Source organism: Arachis duranensis, chromosome 9 (genome assembly GCF_000817695.3).
Source record: "Arachis duranensis cultivar V14167 chromosome 9, aradu.V14167.gnm2.J7QH, whole genome shotgun sequence".
NCBI lineage: Eukaryota > Viridiplantae > Streptophyta > Magnoliopsida > Fabales > Fabaceae > Arachis > Arachis duranensis.
In genome coordinates, this window is record NC_029780.3 from 7,977,755 (window position 1) to 7,994,684 (window position 16,930).

General features: G+C 33.0%; 2 protein-coding genes across 4 annotated transcripts in view; both read right to left on the minus strand.

Moving 5' to 3' along the window:
• Nucleotides 1-1,059: 1,059 nt before the first annotated feature.
• On the minus strand, nt 1,060-11,767 carry LOC107464474 (protein VASCULAR ASSOCIATED DEATH 1, chloroplastic). 2 transcript variants are annotated; one of them, XM_016083394.3, is made up of 18 exons: nt 11,403-11,767; nt 11,001-11,060; nt 9,769-9,819; nt 9,489-9,554; nt 8,964-9,059; nt 8,721-8,819; nt 8,454-8,554; nt 8,180-8,364; nt 7,358-7,398; nt 7,146-7,233; nt 6,888-6,974; nt 6,420-6,474; nt 5,701-5,767; nt 5,253-5,343; nt 4,506-4,567; nt 4,380-4,419; nt 3,970-4,271; nt 1,060-1,646 (listed from the first exon to the last, which is right to left on the minus strand). In XM_016083394.3, exons 1-18 carry the CDS (start codon nt 11,604-11,606, stop codon nt 1,413-1,415), a joined length of 1,929 nt encoding a protein of 642 aa, XP_015938880.1. In that variant the 5' UTR covers nt 11,607-11,767; the 3' UTR covers nt 1,060-1,412. The 2 variants fall into 2 exon arrangements, with proteins under 2 accessions (XP_015938880.1, XP_015938879.1); XM_016083393.3 differs by having other exon boundaries at nt 1,060-1,649.
• A 2,507-nt stretch (nt 11,768-14,274) lies between these two features.
• LOC107464411 (uncharacterized) overlaps nt 14,275-16,930 on the minus strand; it is a 38,201-nt gene continuing 35,545 nt past the window's right edge. For both annotated transcript variants that reach the window (XM_016083323.3, XM_016083324.3), the window contains one exon: nt 14,275-14,621. In XM_016083323.3, the coding sequence (XP_015938809.1) occupies nt 14,616-14,621 (6 nt within the window). In that variant the 3' untranslated portion in view covers nt 14,275-14,615. The remainder of the gene's footprint in view (nt 14,622-16,930) is intronic.

Sequence of the window (16,930 nt, forward strand, 5' to 3'; positions counted from 1 at the left end):
CTTAAGTTATTAAACCAACTTAGTTAAACTTGATTACTAAGTGACTTGGTCATGCAGTATTATCGTTAAAAATAATACATACTCTTATTTTTATCTTCGTTTACACTTCTATTGGTACAGTAATAGCCCTAAACACCAGTTATGTCCTCAACCCCCTCCAGGCAGTCGTGACCTACTTCCAAAGACAGAGGTTTCAACTGTCAACTTCTCAACTATTGTAGGTGCAACGGTTGAATCAATAGAGAATATCCTATTATAGCTTTTCTTGTTTCTGAATTTTAGCGCTGGTTAGCATAGACAGACAAGATATTAAAAGACTAGCTACTCATGACAACTGTGGTTCCTCTTACACATCTTTCTACAGGAAAGAATGAAATCTTGTTAGAAGTATCCATTTCATCATTCGGAACCATATCCTATCCCTCTCTCCCTTACTACATCTCTGCATACAATTTAATAATGGTGCTAATTTACTTATCTTTTTCAAACTTCCGTTAAACCATATATACCAGTTTCTATGAGGAATGAAATGATGTCGAGTTTTAACAAAGCCATGATACAGGAATTTAAAAAAAGAATAGCAAATTAGGTTTTTTTTTTCATTCAAAGATCAATAATAATTAATAGTAAGATTTGGTATTTTAATATACTTGAGTCTTGAGGTTCAGTGAAAATCATTTAACTCCCTTCTATTTCAAAAGTCATAAACTGAGCTCTCATGAAATTCGGGTGATAATACACCTAAGAGCCCAGTATTTGTACAATATAACATTATAACATGAAACTATAACCCTGTAAAAATAACAAACAGCTTCTAAAAAGATGCTTAGGAAAAGCTGCCTAGACAAATGGGATTGGAACACAATGAGTTACCTCAAATAACAGGAGAGAGCAATATAGCTTGCCCACAAAATATTAACTTCCTACCTTTTTTTTTTTGTTACATCTTTGGTAGAAAAAGAAATCAAATCTTAGATTTTGTCTTTTGAGGAGTGATACACAAGCAAAACAAATGTTTATCAGAAGCTATTAACTTAGGTTGTGAACTTGTGCTGTAGATGAACGATAATAACAGAATATACTTATACATTCAAGGATCAATAACAATGCACATCATTTTCGTAATAAAATTGTCTACCAATTTTCTTTTTCCTTTTTTTTTTGTTTTACATTATGCAAATGAGGTTTAAACTAGAACCTCGTGCATACTACCCAAACCCTTTATCACTAGACCAATCCTCGTGGCTTAATTTTCTTAGTTTTTACATGTGGTAAAAATTATATTCCTCATTTACAACAAGATAAAATGAATTTTAGAAATTAACTGAATGTCAGATCCATGCATCACACACATATATATACACCAAAAGATATGTAGAGAAAGATATGATTCAACAACGAAAAAAAGGTAGTTATTTACGCTCAAGATCATTTAGTTGCTTTTTTAAGAGTGCATGTTCATACCGCATCCTTTCGAGCCTAGTCTCAACCATGTACATCTCATCTTTGAGGTGATGAATTCTTTTCTCCAACCACGCCATGTCTGAAGAAGTTCTAGTAACTCCATTTTCCATCATATTTATGTTGTCTATAGGAGGGTTAACATGTATGTGTTGAGGTCTTGACAATAGCACAAGTATGCTAAACTGCTGCAGCAGAATAGAGTAAATAGTTAATAAAATGATGTATTTGATCTGCAACTATAGTTAGTAAACATTTTACAACATCCCTAAAGTCCAAAATGCTGAGAACGTTGGAGAAGGTGAAATTTTTCATGGATTAGATATATGTAAATTGTATATGAATTTCATCTAAAAAGAATTTCACCCAATTTTACCCTTGGTTGAGGAGGAAAAAATAAAAAGGGCAACCCGGTGCACAACCATCCTGCATTAATGCAGGCAGCCATATGATAATTACATCACTTCCACTGCTTGGAAGAAAGTAAGAAACCAGGTGAGATGAGCATGGAAGTGCAAACTAGTGTGATGTAAGATGACAAAAATTATTAGGAAAACAGCAAAAGAAAGACTAAAGGTACTGGAGCAAGAGATAAAATTTGTGGTGGTAGGACACAAGTGTGCAAGAGAAGGTAAAGGTAAAAAAGGAGATGATGTAAAAGGTGGTCTTTATGCGATAATGAGAAAAATTGGGATAAATAAGATGGCCATAGAGGAGACAAAAGTGGTGGTAAGTGAAGCAAGAACAAGAGCTTACGAAGGTCTTTTATAAGTATCTGGGTATGAGGAAAAAAAAAAGAGATTTGGATCAAGTTACGTGCATTAAAGACAAGAATGGTGAAGTTAGTCACAGATAAGAGTATCTAAGGATGGACACGAGATTCTTTCACGGCATGCTTAGGTCAATTACAAAGGAGGAACCAAAACTTGAATTACTATTGAAGAATTCAAAATTTTGAAAGTAAATGAAGAAAGGTAGAGAAGTGGGCCCATATATTATCCGGATTGAATTTGGGAAGATTTAGGATGAAATAGAGTCTATTAGCTACTAAACTCTTTAATGAGATTTTATAGTCTAAGAAAATGCCATATGTATGGAGGAAGAACATTTTGGTCCCTATCTACAATGAATATATGAATTGTGGTACAAAAAAAGATTAAGCTCATGAGCCATACTATCAAGTTGTGAGGAGTTATAGAACGAATGTTGGGACAAGAAACTAAGGTTTCTAAGAAATAGTTTGGTTTTATGTCAGCTAGATCTACCTCGGAGGCTATATAATTGTTAGAGAGAATGATGAAGAGGCGGCATCAGAGTAATAAGAAAAATCTACACACTGTTTATTGACTCTAAAAAAAATCATGACAGGGTAGCAAGAAAGGCCTGTATAAGATTTTTCTAGAAGAAAGCAGCAAGGATTGTACATATTCGTACAAGTAAAGATATGTGCAATGGGAATACAACTAGTGTGAAAACTCAATAAGGTATAACAAAGAAAATTTTTATTGGTGTAAACTACACCAAGGATCATCTCTAAATCCATCTCTTTTCACACTTGTTTCAGACATGTTTCATAAGCATATTCAAGAACTCATACCATGGTGCATGCTTTTTCTCGATGACATCACTCTTATGGGAGAACCGCAGGAAGATTTGAATTAAAAGTTGGATTTGTAGAGACAAATTTTGGAGGTATATGGTTTGCACATAAGTTGGATAAAGACACAGTATATGGAGTACAAGTTTAGCAGCAAAAGATGAACACCATAGAAGTGAAAATCGGAAAATATGTTATATCAAAAATAAAGGAACTTAATAAGGATGGTCAAATACTGGAGTCTTTCGGGTTTTATGCAGTAGAAAAGTACCTGCAAAGGGTAAATCACTATCATTGAACCAGCAATGTTATATGGAAAAAAGTGTTGGGTGACAAAAGGTGGACATGAACATAAGTTCAGCGTTAAAACGAGAATACTTCCATAGATGAGTAGTCATATGCATATGGAGAAAAAGTTAGAGTAGCACCTATTGCTGAAAAGATGATAGAATCTTATCTTAAGTGGTTTGGACATATGGAAAAAAGTCAGTAGAGCATTTAGTGAGAAAAGTGGGATTGGATAAAAAAATAAACTAGTGGTTAGAGGGAGAGGAAGACCTAAAAGGACTATGTAAGAAGTGGTCAAATAAGAACAATGTATGAACACTCTCATTGCAAACATGATACATATTAAGACGTAATGACATTATTTGATCTATGTAACCAAACCCACTAGGTACTAGTGGGATAAGGCCTTGTTTTTTGCTGCATTGTAATCATAACATTCACATAGAAGCGAATCAGCGACAAACCACTAACATTAGCAAGTAATTGCAACAAATCTTCAATAAAAAATTGATTTTTGCATTCAATGTAAAAGTACTGATAGTAGAACGGCTCTTCATAGTTGCATGACTAATCCACAGAACATGAAAAGACAAAAATTTAAAGCTATGGTTCAAAGTACGCACCTGCATGAAGAAAATCAGCGCAAAAATGGCAACAATGAGTAATGAGAGGTTGTTCTGACTTTTCAAAGACAACCTTAACTTTCTCACATAATCTTTGAACAAAGAAGGAACAGACGATGTATCAATGAATCTTGTTTGCATCTGGGTGTCAACCTTGTGAATAGCATCTGCTACACTAGATGTAGCTTGGATCCTTGTAGAGTTACATTCCTCCTGTGAAGCTCCTGAAGTTTCTACAGTCTCCAACTCTATATCGGGATTGATTTTTCCATTTTGAGTTGAAGCAACAACAGCACCTCTTTCTGCCTCATAAAAACAAATCATAAATATTACAAAGAAACTGATGGTATCAGGAATGCATAATGAACTTCAAAATTTAAGAACATGTATAGAAATTGCAAATGTCAAACCTTGCTTTTCTAGGTTTTTCTGCTTCAACAAGTCATGTGCCTGAAAGTAGTGATAGAATCTTAAGTGGACAATAAAAAGTGTAAATAGTGAACACAGAAAAAAGAAAACACCCAAATAAAAAATACCATGCTAATCCAAGTAGTATAAGCTTCTCGACATTCTTCAACGGTTGATTGTAATATTTTGCCTGCGCGATTGTTCACAAAATCAAGTAAAGTCCAATTTCTAAAAAATGGTACATGCTCTTTTTCTTTACTTTTCTCTCAAGTGAAGCAGATATGTGTATCATACACACAAGTATAAGAAACTTGTCAGAGTTGGTAATTCTGTTCCTAATCTTTCTTTGGTGTATAAAAAAAGTTCTTGTAGATAAAAGCCAATATCACACTTTCCATCATGAAACCTTGTGTTGTGCAAAAAAAATAATGCTAAAAATGAATATTTACTCAAATAATAGATTCGTCAAACTGGTTGCAATACCAATTGACGAGGTCAAAAGCAATGTAACTTTAAATTGAAATTTTAAAACTACTAAAGCATAAGAGATGAGAAGTCAAAAGCTAATAACATGGAGAACTGTTTGCTTCATACTTCTTCATTTCAGGAAAGTCAAAGAAAATTTAACAGACCAAAACTATTATACTGAAAAAGTGAAAAGGGAGCACAAAACTAAGTCATTTAGCATATAATAATAATAATAATAATAATAATAATAATAATAATAATAATAATAATAATAATGATAATGATAATGATAATGATAATGATAATGATGATGATGATGATGATGATGATGATAATAATAATAATAATAATAATAAGATACAAAGCAAGAGAATATTAGTTTCAGGATAAATCATGAAAAGGCCCACCTCTCCAAATAGTTTTCTTAGAAAATGCTACAGTCACATATACTCTCAAAATGCAAGAGTCATCCTTGTGTCTCTGTATATCCCACAGTCCCTGGTAATTAAACAAGAAATATACGTAAACTATAAATTCATTGGAAGAAGAAAATTATTAACGAAACAATTAAAACAAAGAGAGTTAAATGAAGACAAGAGACCACCAAGTAAAAACAGTGGCTCGTCATGAGAGCAAAAAGAGCAAATTTAGCATGACGTCAACAGTAGAATTCAAGCTCAATGAGCTTTTGCAAGCGAGTAGGGTCAAAATAAAACAAGTTATCTACGTTGACCTAGTAGCTCAATTATCAAGAGAAATCATTCATGCCAAATGCTTCTAATAAGTATATTGTACTAGGGGCAAAAAGCTCATAATTTTATGATAAAGATCTAATTTTCCCAGAAAAAAATGTACCTCAACACGAAAATAATCTGCATAAGGTACATCACTGACTTCTTGTGATGTCTCTATAACCAGATGACTGAAAGAAGTAAAAAAATATGTAAAAATAAAAATAAATAAATAAGTTCTTCATATATTTCAAGTAATCAATGGAGCAACTTTATTCTTGCTCTAAAAACAAATAATAAACATCTACAAATAAGGGAAGACAAAGAATGGAAACAATAAAATGCAGTATTGAGGCAAGAGCAATTATTTTCGCTGCCAGCATAACATAATAAACAGACAAGAAAATGTTGAGATAATGGGTCTAAAAAAGGGAAGGAGGAAGAAGGAAATTGAGTATATGTATATATAGGCAATTTATTGATATCAATATGATATGATGTGTTTTATGTGTGATACAAAAGAGACAGCACTAATCGCCATGTACAATAACAATAGAGTATTAATCTTAATTAATAAGGAAATAAATCATAGAAAGACGGAGATAAGAAAACCAATCCTAAGATACACTTAAGATATTTTCCTCATTCCGACCAGATGCCAGAATAAGAAGATGAAGCATATGCTACAGTCACTTGACTATGCTATCCAAGCCCACTTCATGGCACCAAGGAATTCCCAATAATTACATTACATTTAGCTTGAAAAAACATCTTGAAAGATATCAAAAGAATAACTGAAGAAAAAATAAAAATGGATTGATAAACAACAGTCATGGTAACAACCTGCTCCTATACACTCGAAATTTCTGAAGCTCATGGCAGCCACCAAATTTTGCTCCTGAAAAGGAAACACAATTATGTCCACTGGCGGGTCTCCATAGGAACAGTTTGCCAAGTTTTTAAAAATCATAGGGACGCATCAAAGAACTTATTATTGCTTCACCAAAGGACATATGCTCAGGATCCTAGATTTAACAATTTATTCTATCTTATATTTAGCTTAATTTGAATTAATAACCTCAAACTTAACTACTTAAGGCATGCACTGCTCAATCATTTTTTCCATGAAATGGAATTTTGTAACTCATCAATATGTTCATATATTTCTCTGTGAATAAGCCCCCCATATTAGGCATTCACTTTGGCTTTTTCAAAATTTTAGTTGAACCTCCACCACTGCATAGTCAATAAAATTATCATGGAATAACAAAACTCAGATAGAAAAGAGAAATAAAGCTGGCAGAAACATACCAAGATAAAGTTTTATTGGATGTTGAAAAGATAGTTCACGAGCATACCCAAATTTCTCTTGAGGACGCCACAAACTACACTTGAAGTCTGAAAGGGGAAGGGGGAAAAATGAAAAAATCATCCTCGACAAAACATTATTGACAGGTATTAGTCATCTTAAATTCTTCCCTTTAAACCATACTCACAACCAGGAAAGCATACAAAATTAAAGATGATTTTTCAAATGCAGAGGTTTCATAGTTGTTTCATGCAGGCTACCTTTATCACCACATCTTTTATGGAAAGACTCATGAAAGTTTACAGCATCATCTGAGAAAAAGTACCTAAAGAAGTCTTCAACCTTTATCTGCAGTTTGTAAATTTAAAATTTTAAAATTTCTAATAAATTTAGAAGACTAATATCACTAAAGTCAACAAGGGAAAACTTGAAAATGAAAAAATAAAATGATATTTTTTCTAATAAGAAATACCGGAAACTCAGCTTCTGCAACACACGTGTATTCTTCTGGGACTGCACATTAGAAAATAAGCTCATATCAGCTGAGTTTTTGAAAAAATATGATGGATTAATAAAACATATTATAAGTTAAACACAATAGACATTTTTCTTATCTTTTTGATAAAAGAATAATTTCATTAAGATTTAAGGAGAAGGATAATATGATACAAAAGCAAAACAAAGGATTCATCTATAAAGCATAGCTTTTCAAACCCTAAACACAATGGGAATGAAAAATGTTGTGTTGATCAATTTTGCTTAGGCAAAGTTTCCTAGGGTTATATATATATATATATAAAATATTTTTTAACTTCTCAGACCACAAATAAACAGAGGGGCTGGAGAATTTCAAAGACGGGATCAATCAAGTCAGTTTACCAACTTCTATTTGTAAGAAACAGTAGTTTAGCAAAGAGCTTATATGGCTAATCCACTGCAGTTAACTATTTAAGTGTAACAGAGCTGCAAGACAATATAGCATACAAACTCCAATCTCATCTGCACATCAAAACTTTCCAATTGTTACAAACTTAAGGCAGGTTATTTTGTGACAATGTATGATAAAGTATACCCTAAAAGCCTGAATCAATAGAAAAGTAAAAATTTCATTTTATTTATATTTCAACAGAACCACCCATTCTTCCAATATACTATTAACCAGATCCATTGAACAAACAATTCTAAAATAAAAACCTTGCATCATTCTCCCACAGAACAATATCTAGAAGATTAAATGCATTCTACGAGCTTAAATCCAAAATGTATACAAGTAGTGGGTATGTTCCAAACTCACTTGTTGGAGCATCAATGTCCTCCTCTTTCCAGCAGGAACTCGCAGCTGGAGAATCTTCATTCAATACAGGTTCAGCTACCTGTTTTGTACTGGATTGTTTATCTGTAACTTTCATCACTACAGGGCTATCTATAATATTTGATGGAGGTCCCATGTCGTTGATAATATTAGTAGTAACCTTGCTCCTGATTAACACATATATAAGTAAGTCTAAATGAGTTTCCACACAAAATAATCTTATTCTAAGGTTTGGTCACTAAGATAATGGACATACGGGTCTGCAGAAGGAGAGTCATTGTCTAATATATCAGAACTCTTGACATTTTCAGTAGCTATAAGTTCACTGTCTTGGCCGCTGCACTCGGACATAGACTCCTGAAAAAAAAAAGAAAAAGAAAGACCACCCAATGTATAAGGGCAAGGGTACAACAAACACAGCATTAGCAAAAAAGAATTGCCGTTAAATTCCAGGGTTTTTTTTTTTTTCTACCTTAACAAACATCATAAACAATTAGATACACAGATTACTGTAGCAAAACACCTGTTCAATAACTGCTCTGGTACCATTAGCCTGCCGTAACCATCCATCATTAATAATCTTAAAAGCTTCATCACGGGATAGGAAAGATGCGAAAAAGTACTGTCAAACAGTTAAGTGGATTAAGACGGACATCAGGGCACCATCAAGCAGAAACAACAGTACGCAGCAAAAATATATTCAGATTGAATATTCAATATTGCAATGATGCATAACGACTATAATGTTCCTCTATGTGTAAGATACCTTCCTGTTGCCAGCAAGAATCTCAATGGCATTGGGAAAGAGCCCAGCTGTCTTTGCCCTACGTACACTTGTGACTTCTGGGAATGCAATTATTCTCTGAAACATAAACCATTGACATATCCAAGATGCAGAGAAATTGTAAAACAAAAACCAAAATCTCTAGATAAGAATAAACTCAATGGAAACAATCAAGGAACGATACTTCTTTCACATAAATCATGGATTTTATTAAAAAAAAACTACAATGAAGAGATTATATATCTGGAAACAACACAGTTCAGAAAAAATACTTAGGCAAACTCTTTCAGATATTTTATTGTCCAATATGGATTTAAGTTTGTGATTTAGTCACTCTTGACAGTTCATACCCACGTGCTTTCACACAATCATTTGCAATAAAAAATATAGTACCAAAAGCAATAAATTTTCCCATTAAACTTAGATTAAGCATGGCCATTATAAACAAGCTCAGAAGGCGAAAAGATAAAAGAATATGTTAAAAATGCATTCTGTTCAGTCACTTACCTTTGTCTCAAACCCAAATATGTTCGAGTAGAAACATATAAAGTTGACAAAAAGGTACATATGACCCTACAACAAGAAATTAATAACTAATCAGAAAACCAAATGAAAAGGCAACATGACATATTGTAACTTGCTTTTAAATCATTAAACAACAAAATGAAAAAGCTTTTGGCAGTTTAAGCAAATGAAATCCAGCAAAATGATTTTCCAATAAAAAAAGAAAATGTACATCACTCAAGTCAAGACTAATACCATTTAACAACAAATCAAAAAATATTACCTGAATAAGTATATTTTCCTGGAGGGCACAATTAAAATCTTCAATAAGGACCTAAAATAGAAGGAGAATAAATAAGATGTGAATTATGAAAAAGGAATGAGAAAAATCATCATATAAATATCAATTTGCTTCGTTGCTAGATGTAAGAAATGCACAGACAAGGTAAATATATATATTTATCCATAAGAATGTGTTCTTTTATTTTGGTTACAAAGGATGTGCAAGCATCTGTCTACAGAGAGGGGAAAGGGAGCCTTTTGGGAAATTTTGTAAGAATGACTTACTAAGAAAATGTTGAGCCAACATTATTCAAATTTTCGAGGACTGAAATTACAAAACTAAAATATGATACACTGAGTTTTAGGTAATATAATTAGGGAAAGCACTCCCGAAAATGGTTGCTCCACAATTCAAACACTTCATTCACACGGTAAGCAGAGTGTGTAGATAAGATACACATTACAATAGAAGGATAAGTTGGTAAGAGGAATTTCATTTCAAAACAAATCCAAAATATGTTCTACCCCAACGGCTTCAAAGAGATATCTCATTATATCATGAAAGAAAGTGGGTAAAGTATTCAATAAGGTTGGGTTGGGGAACCTCATTGATAAGGTTCTAAAAAAATTGCTTACGGGCCACCAGTCAAAAGTCTCTTATTTTGCAAAGTCGGGGCTGCTCTTGATTTGAGGCTATCCGAAATTATTGTTCTTTAGTTTTGACTTTTTTGAAGATTTGAGTGATAGTTCCTTTAGTTATACCCCACCAGGGTCCAAGGTCGTTAGAATTAGTTAACCTCTAAAGAATTTATATATTAAAAAAGGAAGCAATTGACTCAATAGTCTGAATATTACTTGAGAGTAAGGAAATGAAAGTAAAAAACCTTCATGGACGAGTGTTGATAAATAAATAGGGTGTGTAAACAATCTTATCCACCATTAATCAAGAGAAGGTCCACAATTTGCAAAATAAGAGACTTTTGACCTGGGACTTATAAGCAATTTTTTTGAGCATCTCATCAATGAGGTTTCCCAACCCGACTTCATTGAATGCTTTACCAAGAAGTGACATAAGGACATGATCATATACAAACACGTTCAGAAAAACTGCAAATTTGACTAGAATACCATTCAATTGTATTCAATTTTATGCTATAACAGTAATCAGTAAACCAATAAGCAAAACCTTAAGAAATTAGAACAGCGAACTTGAAAAGATAGAAAATCACTTACTTCATCTGGTGGAAGACGAAACAGCTGCCGATACTCTTCACTCTTCAACGCGTCCATAGTCTGTAACCAAAAGGATAAAGGCATGAGTTACAAAGATTGATCACAGGAATGTTGAAATTCAAAACTACCAAAAATTTACACGATTTCCATAGCTAACTAAGCCAGCTTAGATTCCTAATATCAAAATCCACAGAACTCGAAATTCTCAAGACATCCGGAAAAACACATGAAAGATAATATAGCATAATTCATTTCTACAAAATTAAATGAACAAACGAAATTCATATAAAGTAATGCGCTACAGACTACACTACACACAGAAACGATTGAACCGAGTCGAAGAATCATAAATGCAGGAAGCGCCCAGCACCGACAAGATTAAAAGAGAGAGGAGGTAGGTACCTGATTTTCAGCGTCAGCAAATAGGTTCGGCGATGAATTGGAAGAATCGCTACGATCAATGACCTCGGCGGCGGGTGAGGACGATAAAAGCGACACCTCGGCGGCGGCGGAGGTTCTGGAAGGAGAAGAATCAGACGGCTGCGGCAGCGGTTCCGTCCTCACGGCAGCAGGGACGGAGGAGGTGGCAACAGCAGTGGAAGCCATAGAAGAAGAGAGAGAAAGGTAGATCTGAGAAAATTGAACGGAAAATGAAGGAGTGAGAAGAGGGAAATGGTGGTTGGTGGGGTTTTACGTTCTTAACTGACGGCGACGACGGAAACTAAGAAGAAACAAGAAGAAGAAACGTTGCTTGAGTCGTAGAAAGAATTTTAATTTTATAAATTGGAATTAATTAAAGATAAATAGATAATCCCATAATAATCTAACTAAAAATTCCATAATCCATACAATTATAAATAATTAAAATAAAAAAGAAAACCCTTGGAAAACCCAAAGTAACCTATTTTTATTTAATTCCCAATTCATACTGTATCACATAAACTATAAGTTTTAGTTTTTAAATTATATATTATTAAATTCAATAATATTAGGAAGACAAAAATGTTAAATAAGATCATTTTTAGCTGATTTTAACTAAATTTTTTTTGTTATTGAACATTTTTATATTAAATTTTACTATCATTAACATTATAATATGTGTAAATGTTCTTCATGAAAATTTATTAATACAAGTATTCATTTATTAAACACAAATATTATAGTTGATGTCGTTTAAATTTTAAGTTAAATCAAATCTTAAAAGAATTAAAAAAATTATTATAAAATAAATTATAATATCCGAATAATAATACTATAAATATAAAATTCTACGAATTTGGCAACTTTGAAGTAGAATTTGGCAACTTTGAGCTATGAGTCAACGTCGGTAGTTATTGGGTGAAAAGAAAGAGAAAAAGATCGTCGTTTTTCGTTGACGCTGACACCGATTAGCGTGACTTTTGTGTGTTAGAGATCCCTATCAGTAGTAGCCGTTGGGTTTACGCATAATAATGAGAGTCACCAACAATTTGTCATTGGACCAATCTATCAATCTCAAAGCTTTTCAATTCGGCAAAACTTTGGCAAATTCTGGGTTTTTTTTAGGAACATTTACTGGAATTTTTTCTTAAATAATGTAAAAGATATATTATTTTCAAAAATAATTTTAAATAATATTAAATAAACCTAGTCAACTTTTTTCTAGATAGATGCAAAATTAGTTATATGTATAAAACATATTAAAATATAAAATATATATTGAAAACATATTTTACTATTAAAACCTAATATAAATACATCACAAATATAAAAAAAATTAATAATGAGAATATAAAATAACATAATTAAGTAGAATTCACACAATTTTGACCATAACTAAGTAAACAATGATGCTACATAATCAAGTTATTTTAGACTTTTCAAGTTCAACCAAATTAATATAATAGTTTATTAATACAATAAAAACCAGTTAAAGAAGAAAGAGAAGACTTAGAAAAAAAAAAAACTTAACTAAATTTAATTACAAAAATATCTTATTTATTCAACATTTTTCGTAGGCCAAACCTATCCTATTTTTCAGTATTACACAATTCCAATGTATAAATATAACATATTAAAGTGATAACTAAGCCTTTGAAGATGTTGACTTCGAACAAATTAGTCTTTAAAGAATAAAAATTACTAAATAAATCCTCAAAGATTGTAAATCATGGATACATTACATCTTTCCGTCAAGTGACATTGTGAAATGGAATAAATATGCTTAGTTGTCCAGTTATGTAGAGCGACGTGTCCCGTTTTTGCAAGCTTAAAATTGGAATGATGTTGTTGAGAATTGTTAGAGCCTTTCTTATATTGTGTGTTTCTTCATAACTCATCGCGGATCTCTTTTATTTACAATAAGCCCTAGTTATAGCATGTGATGAATCTGGTGACCTTTCAATTTCTGATGATGGTGAGTATGAAAGTGTCGAAGATGAGTTATACAAGCCTCACTATCTGAATTTGAAGTCGGTGATACTAATGACTAATGAGGAGGATGTCCTTGCAAGAAAAATAAGGAAGAATGATCCAAAAAGAAAGAGTATTGTTTCAAAACAAAAATGTGCAAATTGCAAGGAGTGATGTTATTAGCAGCAGCAGCAAAGGTGGAAGGAGTAATGGAGTCAAGAATATTAGGATTAGGCCTAAGGTGCACACAACACAACAACATGCCAACTCACCTCATAATGAGAAAGCTGATCATGCACAAATGGAAGTTGAAGATGACCCTTTTGTTGAAGCATTTTAAGGAGAAATTCCTGCCCACAAGTTTAATGAGAAATTTATTTGATTATGAATTTGAGTACCTTCACATTCCTATTGCACTACGATAAAGTTTGGAAGATACTGACCTTAATGATGCTCAAATGGAAAATTTGGACAATTATAAATTGTGTACTCTTATAACTCAATTAAATTGGAGAATTTAATTGTCTTCAATATTTGAAATAATTCCAATGTGACATAGACACACACGTCAATCAGAATTAACAGTATACATAAACGATTCTGTTAACTTTTATATTAGAAATTGACGGAGAGAGAAACCGTGTCCAACATTTACAATTCGGTAGGTTTTATTCTTTAAGAATTAATTGGTCCAAAATCGATATCCTCAAAAACTTAATTGTCACTTTACTCAGTATAACAACATATTGCAGAGGCAACTTGTACACAAGAACTCACCATTTTGTAACAGCATAAAGTAACGTTCTTAGTAGTCATTTCATCCACTTAAAAATGTTATAGTAATGTATAGAACAACATAGCTCTACTTCATCATAATCTTACAACTTAAAACCATATTAGACTTTTTTTTTTTCTCAATAATTATTGAAATGGCTTAAACACACAATAGACAAATAAATACAAAACATTAAACACTAAAATAAAATAAAGACACCATCCACCGGTGAACATATCCGGCACCTCTTGGTAAGGCCTCGTTAAAACCTCTAAGGAGAAAACCCAGTGGGACAAAACTCCAGAGAGGAAAAAGAGTACCCAACCAATAAGATTTAAGGAAAACAAACTCGCCCCCTAAAACGTGACACACTTCTGTAGTACAAAGCCCTTCATACACACCCATCCACTCTTCATGTCTAGTTCTCACTCCCAACATTGGAGTTGAACTCATACCTAGAAAATTTTAGTTGTGTTAGTACGAATAAAATAATAAAGAAAACTTAGTAAAGGTTCAGTAAAACTATGAAACTTGATTAATATAGCATAATGTAGTCCTCAACCTCAGGGTTCACTGCAAAAAGCATATTGATAAATTTAGTGGGTTTTATTAAAAAGAAAAATACTCTATAGGTAGCAACATTATTAAGGATAATTGGATTTTAGACTGATACTTAGGGTGAGTTTGGATATACATAAGAATTCAAGAAAGAAAGTCTTTATGAGAAACTTTTAACAGAGTAAAATCTGTGAGATTGAGGTGGGGTTGTCAAAACAATAATGGTGAATCAATTTGCTTCAATTTCATTCACAAGTGTTTGTCTTCTCTTTCATGGCCACTTCTTCAGCTCTACCATCCTACTGCTATGATCCACCTAATTCACCATAGAAGCATTGAGATTTCAATGGTCAAAATTAATGCTACTTTTGCCGCCAACATTGTTTATCTTTACTGGCAGAAAATCAAACTAGAGATAGTTGTTGTTCATCAAGTATGACAACACCTCTTCTTGGAAATCTTCCATGGCAATAAATATCTCATTCCATTTCCAACTTCCCTCACTCTCAACAAAACAGAAAAGCACTTGTGACCGAGATTTTGACTCAATGGCCGAAACCAAAATTTAGTTATTTGATTGATTGTCATGAGAGTCAAAAGGTAACAGAACTACCATTGATACCGGAAGAATCTGGTGGAGCCTCATTGACGAGGGGATAGGTGTCTAACATAAGAGCAATATAGAGAAGAATAACAGATTAAATCAGGAAAAAAGGGAAAACTTCCCCCAGATTAGCCGAGAATTTTCATGCCCACATATCTAAAAAAAGTTCCATATTTGTGTTTTTGTCAACCCAACATGATTCTTTTGATCTTCTAAATTTTCAACTTAGTTTAACTCCTAATTTTCTCCTAAGTAATTTGTGAATAGGCTGAGTTCAGTCATGATTCATGCCAGGATGCAATGATGTTTGTTCCATGTAAGAGATCCACCTAATGGTGGTGGTTGTTGTCGGCTTTTGACTCCTAATCAAACACATCTAAGTTGTAGGATAATTATGATTGAAAAATGATTAAGCCATGATAGAGGCGATCTTATGTTGGGATCAAATTCATAATATTGACTCCTAAGATTTAAAGATGGAACACATATTGGCAAACAAATTACTTTAGTTAGTAGGATTTTATTGTGTCAAAGAAATGCGAAATATCAACTTTCCTTTTTCTTTCTTCCCACTAAAAAGGGTTGGGATAACTTTCATCACTCATTTTAGGGTTGGCAATGGAGCTCCATGAAGCGACAGAGTACCCTCCCCCACCTCCATTCTCAGAAAGAAAAATGTCCCTCATTCCCTCCCCATCTTTGTTATGGATTCTTATTTATCAGTCTTTGCAGGTAAGGCGGATTTCCACCCAAGGATACCCGTGAGTATTAATAGAAATTTTTTAAAAAAAATTCCCAACAAAGTAACACAAAATAATAAATAGAACATAGTACAATCCAACATAATCTAATTTAAAAGATAAAGATCCATAAACACAACATGAAGTTAAAAAACAACATAAAACTCAATCATATCATTTCAAGGCCAAACTATTTCAAACATATAAGAATAAGATTCTTTATGGATTGTTGATTGCACTGGTATGATAGTATTGGCTAGATGCCTATTATTATTAGAAATACTTAATGTCTTTAGACAAGAAAAGTTTTCATAGCTAAGTTACAAAAAATGACGTTTAGCATGAGGAAAACCTAGATTTGCTAAGGAATAAAAAAGAGGAAGATGCGAATTGTAATTACTAAAAAGGGTATAAGATATGTTTTTAAATTTTATTAAAATTGCTTTAATTTCTTATTTTTAGAAGATCAATAATTCAATATTATTAACTCCGCCTATGTTACACTTGCGGTACATAGCCGGTCCCAAGCCCGGATAAAGGAGGAGGGTTGTGTTAGGTCTTCGGCAACCAACATAAAAATATAGCCGAACCCCCATGACATGAATCAAAGACATTATTGCGCTAAAACTAGGTCGTTGCCCGGAAGCAACGCGCTGTATGACTCGAGTACGGTGTCAAAGCAAGAGCCGCTGCATCGATGCCCGGATGTAGTGTTAAATGAGCAAAGGTTCTCGCGTTTTCGTGAACGGACGATGGTAAATAAGCTAGTTCACAAAGTAAAAGGTAAAGGTCGAAGCGACAGAAGGTTGAGATTTGGGACATGGAACATAGGCACTCTAACAGGAAAGTCCATGGAGGTGGT

Bases quoted from the DNA above. Each gene is read 5' to 3' on its own strand.
- LOC107464474 (XM_016083393.3), bottom strand. From the start codon at position 11,606: ATGGCTTCCACTGCTGTTGCCACCTCCTCCGTCCCTGCTGCCGTGAGG. The intron at 9,555-9,768 runs GTAATATTTTTT...TTCTTGTTGTAG, and splicing joins AGGAAAATATACTTATTCAG to GGTCATATGTACCTTTTTGT. The intron at 8,365-8,453 runs GTATGTCCATTA...TGTGTTAATCAG, and splicing joins GACTCTCCTTCTGCAGACCC to GAGCAAGGTTACTACTAATA.